The 13,813-nt window shown below is 43.2% G+C and overlaps 1 protein-coding gene across 2 annotated transcripts in view; it reads left to right on the forward strand.

Annotated features, from left to right (window-relative positions):
* Positions 1–7,716: 7,716 nt before the first annotated feature.
* Positions 7,717–13,813, forward strand: part of Cep72 (centrosomal protein 72) — a 31,679-nt gene continuing 25,582 nt past the window's right edge. The window contains exons 1-3 of one of the 2 annotated variants that reach the window (XM_076916314.1): positions 7,717–7,853; positions 10,394–10,521; positions 11,874–12,066. In XM_076916314.1, coding sequence (XP_076772429.1) covers positions 7,775–7,853; positions 10,394–10,521; positions 11,874–12,066 — 400 coding nt within the window. In that variant the 5' untranslated portion in view covers positions 7,717–7,774. The remainder of the gene's footprint in view (positions 7,854–10,393; positions 10,522–11,873; positions 12,067–13,813) is intronic. The other variant, XM_034523408.2, reaches the window with a different exon arrangement.

Raw genomic sequence — 13,813 nt, forward strand, 5'->3', positions numbered from 1 at the left:
GTAAAGAAAAACTAGGCAAAGTATGTGAGTCAGACAAACATGCTTCAGGACCTGGGGCTCAGATAATCTCCAGGCAGAGGAGGGTGCCAGCAGGACATAGCTCTGAAGGAAGAGTGGGTGAATCCATGGATTTCCCACTTTGCTTGGAAGCCAGTTTTGTCTTATGTTCATTCATCTGACCGGAATTTCTATTTCATTGGTGTTTGTCTAGTGAATCCTTCCCATTATCCTTAAATGCCCCAAATTATTACATTTAAAGTGGTATGTTTGTTGGTACTATGTATATAAGTCTTTAAAATATATATGTTTGAAATCAGTGTTCTAACATTGACCACACGTGGCATATAAATTTCAGAAACATTAAAACTAACAAAAATTAGAAAATTCATATTAATCAAGTAATACCCACTGACACTGGAATAACAAGACAGATGCTTTGTTATGGTCTTGAGAGGCACCACAGACTAGTTTACTGGGATGTCACCATTAAATGTGGACAAGGCTAGTAAGAAGGCTATAAAGTATCATCTGGACTGATGGAATTAGAAGCCTTAGGCTTTTGCAGGGTCATAAGCAGTGCTTAAACTAGCTAAATTAATTTCTCAGAATTCAGGAGCCCAGAAATCTAATGTCAAGATGCTGCAGAGATGAAGTCTGAGGCCTCTCCCTTTTAATCTAGATGCTATCTACCCCCAGTGGCCTCTACTTTGTTCTCATGGCGTAGTGCCAGCATCTCCTGCTCCTCCTGTGAGGATCTTTGTCATGGCAGGTCAGGGATCACCGTCTAACCACCACTGTTTCTTCAGATCCCACTTCGAAATACAGTCACACTCAGTGTGGCAATGCTAGAGCACATTGGCCCTTCCTATCCCCTCAGTAATTCCACACAGGTGGAAGAACATATCAGATATGATCAGTACTGAGTAACCATGAGGTGCATTTGGTCTATGGATCTTTCCACTGAAGACAAATACACATTTATCTTTAAGTACTTGGGGGCTATTTGCCTCAATAGATCCTGTCTTTGGTTACACTGCATACCTGACATGGAAGCAAACTGATAATCAGTAAAAGAAACTTCTCTGGTAAACCCTCAAATATGCAGAAATTGAACATTATTTTAAATAACCAGGCCCAAAGAGGAATAAAGTCATTTTCCAGGATGGACATAAAGATATAACTTAGTCTAAGAAAACAGTGCTTAGAGGGAAATTCATAAAATTGTTTCTACTAGCAGAATTTAACTAGAGAATAAATTTACCATAAAAATGTTTATATTGAAACAGAAGAAAGTTGGAAACAATAGTCTAAGTTTCCATCTTAAATTAATTTCAGGAGAAAATGAAACCAAGATCAAGCAAAAGAATAGAAATAATAAACATATATAAAACCAATGGAATTGAAAACAAAGACAGTAAAGAAAAATCAACAAAATGAAAGTTGTCTTTGTTTGTTTGTTGAGACAGGGTTTTAAATTTATATAGCCCTGACTGTCCTCGAACTCACTTTGTAGACAAAGCCAGCCTCAAACTCAGAGATCCACCTACCTCTGCCTCCTGAATACTGTGATCAAAGGCATAAGCCGCCACTACCAAACCAAAAAGTTGTTGTTTTGTTTGTTTGTTTGTTTGTTTTTGTTTTAAGATAAAAATGTATAAGGCTTTAACCAGACTGATGAGAGAGAAAATTGGATGAGGGGAGAGAACAGGGGTGGGAAATGGGGGGAGAGTGGAAGGAGAAGGAAAAGACTGCAATTTCAACCCCACACACACTCAGTAAACTGAGAATAGGAAGGAACTTCTTTAGCCTGGTGAAGCATATAGAGTGAAAAACCTACAGCCAACACTGCCCTTCACCGTGGTAGAAACCAGGCTCTTTCTCCCAGAGATGGGGTCACAAGAAGGTCTATTTTTATCACACATTGCAAATACCAGAAATAACACTAGCTAGTGTCACAAAACTAGGGACACCCAAGGCTCACAGGCTGTAAAGGAGGAAACAAAACCATTTGACTGCTGATGGCGTCACTGTTTATGTGTCTAATTCCAAGGAATCAGCCATGAGACAAGCCCTGCTAGAGGTAGTTAGTCAAGGTCTCAAAGTCCCAATGTTGACACACAAAGACCCATCTCTACTTTACTCATAGGCAGGGAGCCATAGGGATCACAACTCAGGACTCAGTGTTATTCCTCATGAGAAGGATTGAAATATGTTCACCAAAGAACATGAGAAAACGCTCGGCATTGTTAGCTACAAAGAAAAAGAAAACTCTAAAACAATGATGTGATGCCACTATGCACCTAGGAGAGAGCAGAAAAGGTGAATGGAAAGGAAAGGGGCTCACAGAGAGCAAAGCCTTGCCTTGGATTCACACGAGAGGAAAGCAGCTCATTCCAAAGAGAAGCCTGCACACAACTCTAAGGCTCACTTGAAGAACTAGAGAATGAGCCTCTCACCCAAACGCAAATAATACATGACCTTTGAAAATCACTTGTCACAAGTTTTGATGACTTGTCTGCTCTACCTCACTGAAGTTCCACTCCGAGTCTTTAATTTTTCCTCAAATCCCTATGGGTTTCTACTTAAGAATGTTAAACTAGTCATTTAATACATTGTATAACTAATGCAATGTTTATCTTGGAAAGCAAAATAAAACTAAGTAAAGTCTGTGACACAGATGCCATTTGGCTTATAGTGCAGACTGACCCAGAAGTAGAGAAAGACCAAATTCAGTGAGTAAAGAAATGGGCCCAATGGAGACCAGCTGAAAATAATCCCAAGCAGAAGACACAGAGGTAGAAAGAGTGTAGTCTGGATCCTCACTTGGCAATGGTCAGTGATGGCAGCATCTGCTAAGAGTAAGACAGGCACATACCCCCAGGCCCCGTCTATGCAGCAAGGGCCACCAAGTCTCCTGAATCCTTCTTTGCTAGATGGCTATTTCAAGAACATAGCACCCTCAAAATCAGCCTGTGTTGTCCTACCTCATTCAACCTCCTTCTGACCTACATCCAGCTTTTCTAGGTCTGTGATCGTTGCCTGCCATTTGCTTTTCTTTAAGGACTTTGTATACTTCCCACCCTTGAATAGGACCTAGAGCCTGGGAGCTTGCAACAGACACTTAAAAGTAAAGGGATGAGGCCGTTTGGGTGTAAGCCAGCAAAGAAGGTTCTTGGGCTCTGACCCAGAACACCTGCCTTCCCAGAACACAGGAAGCCAAGAAAGATAGCAGTCAGGGAACAAGGCCAAGGGTCAGAGGTTGAGGCTGTGTCAGGACCCTGAAACTGGGTGGAGAAGTTGGCAAGAGTGAGCCCCCCTGTGATGGAGCTTCCCCCAACCCCCACCACATGCACAAAGACCAGCCCCACCAGGTGGGTCATCCTGCCCATCCCTTCATTGCATGCCTTCCCATTTTCCTTGTGACTTCAGGTCTCACTCTGCATCCCACCTTGGGATTCTAAGACATCAGTCATGTCGGCAGATCAAGAGCGAGTTGCTAAACCCAACCCTTAAAGTTGCTGGGAATTCAGGTGTGTGCTGGCTGGCCGTGCTGGTGGACCAGGTGTGGGTGACTTAGGACTTCAAAGGTCTCTGGCAGGAAAGAGGTTGTGAGCTCAAATAGGTGAGTCAGGCCCATTGTTCCGTATATCTGAAAAATCAATTGAGTCCAAAGTAAAACATGTATTTAACCAGCAAAAGTGTATGGCTAATTGGTTTTTAAAGGATGTGCTTCCTGATCCTTGATACTAAAAGGGACCCAAGATAAAAAGAGAGAAAGAAAGAAAGAAAGAAAGAAAGAAAGAAAGAAAGAAAGAAAGAAAGAAAGAGAAGGAAAGAAAAGAGAAACAAAACTGCTGAGACCACGTAAGTACAAACAGCAAAATCACAGAGTCCACAGAAGACAACCCCAGCTTTCCTTTGGGGGTAGTACTACCCCAGTGAGAGATAGCACATAAAGACTTGTGAGCCTGTATTACCAGTAACAGCAGGCTGATAAGGGCCTCCCAGGGATCCATTTGTCTAATAGACAAAAGCTTAGGCTTCTCTGCATGGGTTCTGGGTCAGAGCTAGGCAGGTCCCTGGATCCCTAGCTCTCTGGCTCCCTGGCTAAATCTTCTGTAAGATGAGCTTTCAACTTAGACAGCACTCATTAGGTTCCTGCCCCAGAGAGCACAATGGAAGCTGCAGGCTACCGCACCTCAGGTATCTTTGGAGAACAGGTTCTCAACTCTGAGTATCTGGTAGGTTTATGGCCTCTTAGAATGTTTGTGTCTGGATCCTTATCAACCTTAGATGCTACTGCGGAGAGGGGCAGAGACAGGTGCTACTGTGTGCTACAGCAGGAACCAGCTGGGCTATAAGTACACTGTGAGCCCTGCTTGGGCATAGCTTCTGAGAGTCAGAGAATCCTAGGGCTCTGAAGTCATCTTTTGGCTCCCCACGTGCATACTCAGGGCTGACATAGACTGCAGATGTGGGTGAGAGTTTTGCACAGCAGGCACTGTAAACTGCTGTGTGACCTGACCAGCCTCCTCTGGAGCTGCTGAAGAGACAGTGAACATCTATAAACAGCTTTCTATGTTAGGGCCCTGTTAAGCTGTCTTCTATATTCTAATGTCTTGATACATTTTTGTATTTGGAATGTATAAAAGTTTTCATAATCAAATGGGGTCATTTGTATTAAAATTAACCAAAATAAATTGAAACTGTTTATAGGTTGTGAAGAGGGAGACTCTCATGTTCATGTGCCTGATTACCAATAGCTATGGACTAAGACTCTGCCAGAGTCAGAGCCAGGCAGAAACTACCCCAATCTCGCATGGGAAACTTCTGCCAGTAACTGCCTGTTCACATTAGGATTACTGACATCCTGGTTTCTGATCCTTATAACCAAGGATTAGTGTTTTAAAAGAACTTATGCAGGCGTTTCACTTTGGCTTTGAAAGCCTTCTTTTGTCTCATGTCCTGAATATGCTTCAAATACATGGCTTACATGGTCTCCTTGTTTTCAATTCCACACACAGTAGAGTCTTTAGAGACTCTCTATAATTGGGGTTGTCAAATAATGTGTGTATGTGTTGTTTCTGTAGCTGCTTTACACAATTACTAGAGATTTGCTCCCCTTGGAACAACACAGATTTCTTGTCTCAGCCCTGGAGACCACAAGTCCCACACAGAGGTATGGGCAGAACCGAACTCTCTCTGTACCACCAGAGAAGTGTCTTTCCTGCTTCCTCCAGCTCCTATGACCCCAGGTGTCTCAGACTAGACAGCCTCTGTTTCAGCCTTAACTGGCTCCTCTTAAAGTGTCTTTTGATTCATACAAGGATTGTACCTGGACTAGCCTAATAACCAGAAAACTCACCTCACCTCAAGATTCGTAAGCAGCTTTGTCTTCAGTCCTATGAAGTGACATTTGACATGTAAGCAGTTTTTCATGGCATCTCAGGAAATTCATGCTGCTGTGAGATGTCGTGAGCTTCAACAGCACATGCTTCTTCCTCAGACCTGGAATCCAGGATCAGGCCTGGTCAGGTGCACTCCTGGGGATCTGCCTCCCTGCTTTCCTTCTTGACGGAGACTAAGGAAATAGCTTGCTGATGCCTCTTGGAAGGCATTGATCCCAGTGTGAGGCTTCACCATATCACCTCCAAAGACCCCTGGATTTAACCCTTTTCCACTGAGGTTAGCACTTTAATGTGTGAGTTTGGGGCTAGAAACACATCCTCTATAAAACAAAGTATGCTTTAGTTTAACAAAAGAACCTAACCCTAGCATATCGCTCACTTGACTGAGAGCTTCTAAAAGGCAAAGTTCTGTCTTCTTTTCCTGGATGCTATACTCACATAACCCTCAGCTCAGGAAAAGGAGTCTCATCCAAGTGATTAAGTCAACATATGATTAGAGATGATAAAGGCCAGCAATAAGCTTTCTGATTACTCCCTGCTTATATAGCTAGGAAACCAGGTAAACAACATGCAAGTTTTTCTTTGTGCTTTGCCCAGATCCACCTTCACTTACCCACATTGCATGGACTTCAGCCAGCTGGATCCCTGTCAAGGGTGTGGCATCCCCTCAGGTTCCCTTCTATTGGAGCCTTAGCTCCTTGGGGTCTTCTCTGTTCCCGCCTATCCCCATATTCTAGGTACTGGATCTCCTTAACCCTGCCTCAAGTCCCCCAAATAGAACATGAGTTCTCTTTATGGTCAAGGACTCATTGAAACTTTCTCATAGTCACATGTCTTCTGGCTATACACCCACCATGTGGTGTGGCCTGTGCCAAATATATTACATCCACCACTGTGACAGATCTCAACAGCACAGATGAGACACAGCAGCAGTCAGGCAAAGCCAGTGTTTTCTCTCCTACTGAGGGAAAAGTCTACAATCAGAAAGTAGTAGTGACATTAGTTTAGAGCCCAAACTGAACACTACTCTAATGCCATTTCCTCCCTCTTGGTTCCAAAGTGGCTGATACAGCTCTGGCCATCATAGCTCAAAGCAAAAATAGAAGGTATATGGCTTACCTCTTTTTCTAGAAACTCAGCTTTAAAATGTCGTGGTAGTTTTATAACTACATCCCACTAGTCAGAACTTGTTACCCCAATCTGTAAGAGATAGGTCTCATCTTCTGTGATGGGGAAAAGCAAGGCTGAGAGGGTTAGGAGCCATTAGTTATATGAAAAAAAAAATTATTTTTTTCCATTTTTTTAAAGAGGCAAAGAAACTGAAGTTTGAAGTGAAGCCAGTCCAGGGGCACAGAACCTGTGAGTTCTCGTTCTTAGTACCCTGACAATATGTTGATATGTTATAAAGCCAGGATGCCCTCTGACCCTTGCTCTAACCCCCACCACACACTCAATATGAGAGGCTACTTTGGCCCATGCTCCCTACCTTGTGCTGTCACGTCAAGGTATATGACTGTAGAAGAGAAATGGGTGGTAGTGTCCTCACAGGTCCTGGCCTCACAGAAACTCACCACACAATAGCTTTGAGCCCAATGAGAACTGCACTCCAGTGGTTGACAGGGCTGACATTGGGAATCCTAAGTACTAAAAGAGCAGAGCTTGTTGGTCCAGCTTATAGGGTCTGGGCCTGCTGACTAAGGCCACCAAGCAAAGGCAAGTTTGTGTGATGGTAACAGGATGGGACTTGGTGTAAGCTCTTCTTTATGGAAGCCATAGGCTTTCTACAACCTGGAAACCTGGGCCACACTGTCTAGTCTAGACAGAGAGTTAGCTCCCAACTCCTCTAGGTGAGGAGAAGCTCCCCTAAACAGAGTGAGCCTAGGCCTCAAAAATGCTAGGCCCTGGCAGAAGGTGCCTGCTCCACCTAGACTGGGGCCTCGCTCTGTTTCTTCTTGCAATCTGCAAGTCTTAGTACAGATAGTGGGGTGTGTGGGGGAGGGGGAGGGAAAAAGCATCTCAAGGGCTGGGGCAGGAGGGAACCTTTTTAGGAGGGAAGGCTCCTAGATGGGGTGGGAAATGAACGGAAGTGGGAGTAGACTCAAATGCCCCTGGCACTAGCAGCTGTTACCACAGACCACACTGAACTTAATGGGGCTCTCCTGGGGAGTATCCAAAGCAGGGTTAGGTTGCACACACAACCCAGATGCTTGGGAGGGCGTGAATGAACCTGCCCTGCCCAAGAGGAAGTTTTAAACACGGCCCAAGCTCCGCCCACCCTCCTGGGTCCGCCCCCTGCAGGGTTGGTCCAGCCCATTTCAGTTCACTACACTGCGCAGGCTCCGCGTGCCAGCATCCCGTTTGAAAACATGGCGCCAGGGCAGCGGTTGGTTTTGTGCGAAGAGACTGTCCGGGAGCGCAGCGGCTTCGGTCCCCACCGCGACCTGGGTGCGTGGGGGACAGACCGACACCCGGGGCTCAGGGTCTCCCTGGGTTGGCCTGCCTGGCCTGATAGCTCTGCCTCAGTGCGAATGCCACTTGGCCACAAACGGTCCCGGCCCGTGAGGCAGGGAGGCGGGGCCGACCGGGCAGGGTCGTGGGGAAGAGTGGCTGTGGTCCCTGAGAGCCCTTGAACTCGGCCTGTGTTTCTATGTATGGCCATGGTCAGGCCGAGCCTCACTTTTGCAGCAGCTTTCTTCTGTCTTCCTGGGTTCCTACATGGCATTTCGTTTACGAGGTCTGTTTTTATATGGTTTGGACATCAGGGCCTCATGTTTTGTGCAAGAGGTCATGTGGAATTTGTGCTGTGATTTTATTTTATTTTTTTAGTAACTTTTTTTCCCATGGACTTTTACAGTAAAACCTTGCAGGCCTATACTTTCCATTGTTGAAGATTTTAGGTTACAAATTCGATTTTTAAACTGATAGTGATTTCATCTAGAGTGAATTTTCGTTACCTAAACTAATTCGGTTTTTTTTCTTCATTGTCAACCATATCTACATAGAACTGACTACAGCATACTTTTACTAGTTTATTAATGTTTGTGGGGTCTGTAGGGATATCCCCATTTTCATAAATAGTACTTAATCTGGCTCTGTTTTTCAGTTATGTTGGAGATTTATGGTTACTGATCATTTCAAAGACACCACTTTTGGGTTGGTTGATTTGTCTTCACTGTTTTTAAATTTTACCTACTTCTTTGTGCTTACTTTGCATTTATTTTACTCTTCAGATGCTAGAAGTGAAACCTTGTGGGTTAAAACTTGTTTTATAATTTAAATATTTTAACCTATACATTCCTCTTTGAATATCACATAGCTGCACAAACTAACACATTTGGTAGTGTTTATATCTCTCCTGGTTTTTTTTGTTTTTGTTTTTGTTTTTGTTTTTGTTTTTGTTTTGAGACAGGGTTTCTCTGTGTAGCCCTGGCTGTCCTGGAACAAACGCTGTAGACCAGGCTGGCCTCGAACTCAGAAATCTGCCTGCCTCTGCCTCCCAAGTGCTGGGATTAAAGGTGGGCGCCACCATTGCCTGGCCATCTCTCCTGTTTGTAATGGTACTGAAGATAGAACCTAGGGCTTTGCCTGTGCTAAGCAAATGCTCTGTCATGTAACTTCACCCCAACAATTTTTAATCTTTCCAAGTGTGATATTAAGCCAGGATGACTTTGATCTCCATATTTAACCAAACCTGGCCTTGGGATTTTATCAGATTCTCAAGTGGCTAGGATTTCAGGCAATTGCTACCCTGACAGGCTCTGATTTTCATTGATTTCAATATGCTTATCAAATATCCCTTTTCGGTATCTTCTTAGACCCATGAATTATTTAGTAATTGCTCACTTTTTTATTCTTTAGGGATGTGTTTTTAAAGGATCCTGTGTTGGAAGGTTTTCTTTTTAGTGTAATTCTGTTATGGTCAGAGAACATACTGTGTATGATTTTCGTTCTCTTAAGTCTGCAGAGATTGTTTAATGACCAAGAATCTGGTTTCTATTGGAGAATGTTCTAAGTACACGTAAAACGTGTGTCGGGTTGATTTTATTGGCTGATAGTATTCAGGTCACTCAGGAGGGTTTTCTGTATAAAGACTTTGTTATTTAGTAAGCAGGTATATTAGCTGCTTTTCTCATCTCCTGTATGGAAAAAAAAAAAAAACTGACAAGAAACAACTTAAGAGTAAAAAGGTTTATTTTGACTCAACAGTTGGAGGAGATAAAAGTCAAGGTGAGGAAGGCATAGTGGCTAGGGTGTAGGAGGCCGTTCAAATTGTATTTGCAGTTAGGAAGCAGCAATGAATACTAGGGCTTAGCCTGCTATCTTCCATTATTCATTCATTCATTCATTCATCATTCTTTCAAAGACAGGGTCCAGAAACTTGCTAAGAAATAGTGGTCCATACCTGTAATCTTGGACTCAGGAGCTTGAGGCAAGAAGATCTAGCTTCAGGGCCATCCTTGGCTACCTAGACTTTCTCAAAAGCAAACAAACGAAATCAAGAAGATTTAAAAAAGACTGTATTTGGGGCTGTTGAGATGGGCACAGGCCCTGATGCAGTAGGATGTTGTAGTATAAAGATTCTGTTCCCAGTATGACATGGACAAGTAGATGTTTTAGCAAGCAAGCAGGGTAGGGAAGCAAGGGTCCATGGCTGGAACATTACTAAGGAAATGAGGGAGCAGAATCTTCTGTGCTCCTAGGAATGGTGAAGGAGAAGTGATATGATGAGGGACCAAGATGAGCAGACACTGGGGGCAGAGAATTCTTGGTGAAATGACTTTTCAGGGTTCTCTGCTAACCTCTGGTTTATAAGAAGTGCACCGATGGGCATAGGATAACATCTGTAAGCCTAATTACATTTTGCTCAGTCAGAGTGTGTCTGTTGTGTTTCTAACAATGTCTAAAGTATTTTCCCTAAATTGAATTTCTATAATACTATTTTAAATTTTAAAAAAGATTAAAATGTTACAATTTTCTTTTCTTAGCTGAGCTTCGATCTTTATCCATTCCTGGAACATACCAAGAGAAGATCACTCACCTGGGGAACTCTTTGATGCATTTGACTGCTCTGAAATCCTTAGACCTCTCACGTAACTCCTTGGTTAGTCTTGAGGTACGTTTAGGCTTATTTGTTAAAATATCAGTATCAGAGGGACATTTTAATGATTTAAAAAATGCAACATGTTTTGAAACTATACAAGGAATGGCTTATAGACTGTATCTTTACAGTCTGTATTATATTATATTATATTATATTATATTATTGTAGTGTTTATCTGGAGCTAAGGGTCTAACCCGTCCCATTACATCTTTAAATACCAAAGTAATAGCTTTCTGAAGAAGATGGATTATCTTTAAAGGGAAGGAAACAAGATCCCAAAGTGTAAAGTGTGCAGGCCCATGCCTCTCTATCCCTTCCTCTTCTGTGCTGCCTCCTTCTGTAGGTTACATCTATCCAAGGCTTGTCATTGCCTCCTTCTGTAGGTTATATCTATCCATGGCTTGTCATTTGGCCTTCTGCCCTAAATGTCATTATGCAAATTTGGGGCTCATTGCAAGTGCCCAGTCATGATTTGAAAATAAAAAGTCTCCCAAGGAGACACAAGTGGGAAGTTTGTATAAATACTGCTTATTGCTTGTCTTAGTCAGGGTTTCTATTCCTGCACAAAACATCATGATGAAGAAGCAAGTTTCGGAGGAAAGAGTTTATTCAGCTTACACTTCCACACTGCTGTTCATCACTAAAGGAAGTCAGGACAGGAACTCACACAGGGCTGGAACTTGGAGGCAGGAGGTGACGGAGAGGCTATGGAGGGGTGCTTGCTTCCCCTGGCTTGCTCAGCTTGCTTTCTTATAGAACCCAGGACCACCAGCCCAGTAATGCACCGCCCATAAAGACTGGGCCCTCTCCCTTGATCATTAATCAAAAAAATGCCTAACAGCACACGGAAGCATTTCTTCAACTGAGGCTCCTTTCTCTGCGATCACTCCAGCTTGTGTCAAGTTGACACACAAATCCAGCCAGTACCTTGCTCAATTCAGAGAGGAGGGCTTTACCTTGAAAGAAACATCAGGTATCATTGCCTAGGAAGATGGTACTGTTGAGACAATTCCTAACACTAAGAGAGGCTCCAGCTTTGGCCAAACCAAGGCTTGGTTCTTCTCTCAATTCCTAAGCATCAGCCTCCTGATCTGAGTGTGGAGAGTAAATGAAACTGTGAAGGTTATATAGCGTGATCATATTGGGCTGTGTCGAGTGCTGCCGGGACTCACAGACTTCTACTCAGATACCTCACATGGTAGTTGCCCTCTATGGAGCATAGCATCTCAGAAATAAGAACATGTTGCATGGTTAGTTTTTCTAGTAATAATAGTATATTCATTATCAGTGTGTTTAACTTGGTTAGCTCGTACCAATGGTTTATTTTCCGTGATGAACTGATTGAGATATTTTCTTATTAACAGGGCATACAGTATCTCGTCTCCCTGGAGAGTCTCAATCTCTACTACAACTGCATTTCCTCATTAGCAGAAGTATTTAGGCTCCACACCCTAGTAGAGCTCCAGGATGTGGACTTCCGGCTCAACCCTGTTGTGAAGAATGAGTCTGACTACCGCCTGTTTATTGTGCACATGCTCCCAAAGCTCCGACAGCTAGGTGGGTGGAGGAGCCATTGCCCTCACAACCTCGTGCAGTGGAGCTGTTTTTGTGCTCCTGAACAGATTATGCTGCTGTTCCATACTGGAAACTGAAGCTAATTTTTTTTTCACTGATGGCCCAAAACCCTGTCAGCTCTGGGGAATCCTTCATCTTCCTGGAGTCAGTCTTGCTGGCCAGCCAAGCCAATCTAATCACCAAATTTTAGGCTCAGTGAGAAGCCTTATCTCAAAAACCAGATGGATAACACCTGAGAAAAGACACCCACATGCACAGATATGTACACATGCACTAGTAAACACATGTATATATAACACAAACACACACACACCTCACTATCACCATCACCACCAACAACAACAATAAAAAATGCCAAGTTTACAAGGTCATTCCTGAGTTAATATCTGTAAATTCTTAGGATAGGACTTGTAGGACTTGTAGGTCAAGGAGCTTGTAAGCATTTCATGGAATTTCTGTTGTTATTGGGGTCAGACCTCCTGTGCCTAGAGGATCATCAGAGCAATAGAACTACTAAAGTTCTACTAGAAATATTAGAAAAATAGACCATTTTTCCTCCATAGCAAACCCCTGGAGGCACAGAGTTTGCCATTCAGAGTCTTTTGGAAAAAGTAAATTTCAGATGCTTGTTTTTGGGCCAGTGGGTAAAGTAGATAAAGATGCTTGCTGCCAAGTGTGGACCTGAATTAATTCCCAGAAACCACATAGTGGAAGGAGAGAACTGCTGTAACCTCTACATATGCACCGTGACACATGTGCACCCACACTCAAACATATATACACAAATATGTACATAAATGTAATTTTTTTAAAAAAAGATATAAACAGCAGCAAAACCAGATATGGCTTGAGTGTCTCTGAGCTTGTCTGGGTGATTTTAGTTCAACCTGGTCCTTATGTGTAGACAGGCATGGGTTGGCCAGATCTTAGTCAGCTCTGGACTCATACCACTACATAAATGCAGGACAGACATCGTCAGTCAGTCAGATATATGGGACTTCCCATAGCTAATCCCAGCCTTGCATATCCATTCTTCAGGCCTGGGAGATGGACACTGTGTAACTACTGTCTTGTGGGTTTATCTTAGGTCAAGAGCTTTCATGAGTTAACATAAAAGTTAAATTCATCCATACCGTTTGGGGTATCTTGTCATAGCACCAAGAACTAGCATGTTTTGACCATGAACTGACCTTCTGTGTGTAAATGGTATTCTGACATCTTAAATTCCCTTTCCCTGCATCTCAGAGATGTTTCTAGAGATAGCAGAGGAATTCAGCAACATAAAAGCACATGTGCCTTTTGTTTCATCCTTCTGTAACAGTGCCAATTAGTGGGGTGAATTGTTCCTTGCAAAGCTGTCCCCATTGGTCAGCTACAGTTACCAGAAGTCATCTATTTAGTAACTCAGTTGGGATTATTTTCTTCAGTCCTCTAAAGGAAACTTGAGGACCTGGCATTATAGCCCTGAATATAGGCTGGCCTCTCTTAGCCCAACAGGTTACATTTCCACAAGAATTTAGCTCCTAAGGCAGGATGGTCCAGCAGCAATGCTGGGCAAGCATTGTAACTGGTAGTCCATTACCCATGCAGTGGTGGTCATGTATCTCTAACCTTAAGATACAGTTGTTGGCAAAAGGGTGCTGAGTGCCTGCACCTTCTGTGTCCCGACCCAGAGAGCCCAGCTCCAGTACGTTGTGAATACTGACACTAAGGTTTTAGTGGCCATGTT

The sequence above is a fragment of the Arvicanthis niloticus genome, chromosome 19 (assembly GCF_011762505.2).
Source record: "Arvicanthis niloticus isolate mArvNil1 chromosome 19, mArvNil1.pat.X, whole genome shotgun sequence".
Taxonomy (NCBI): Eukaryota; Metazoa; Chordata; class Mammalia; order Rodentia; family Muridae; genus Arvicanthis; species Arvicanthis niloticus.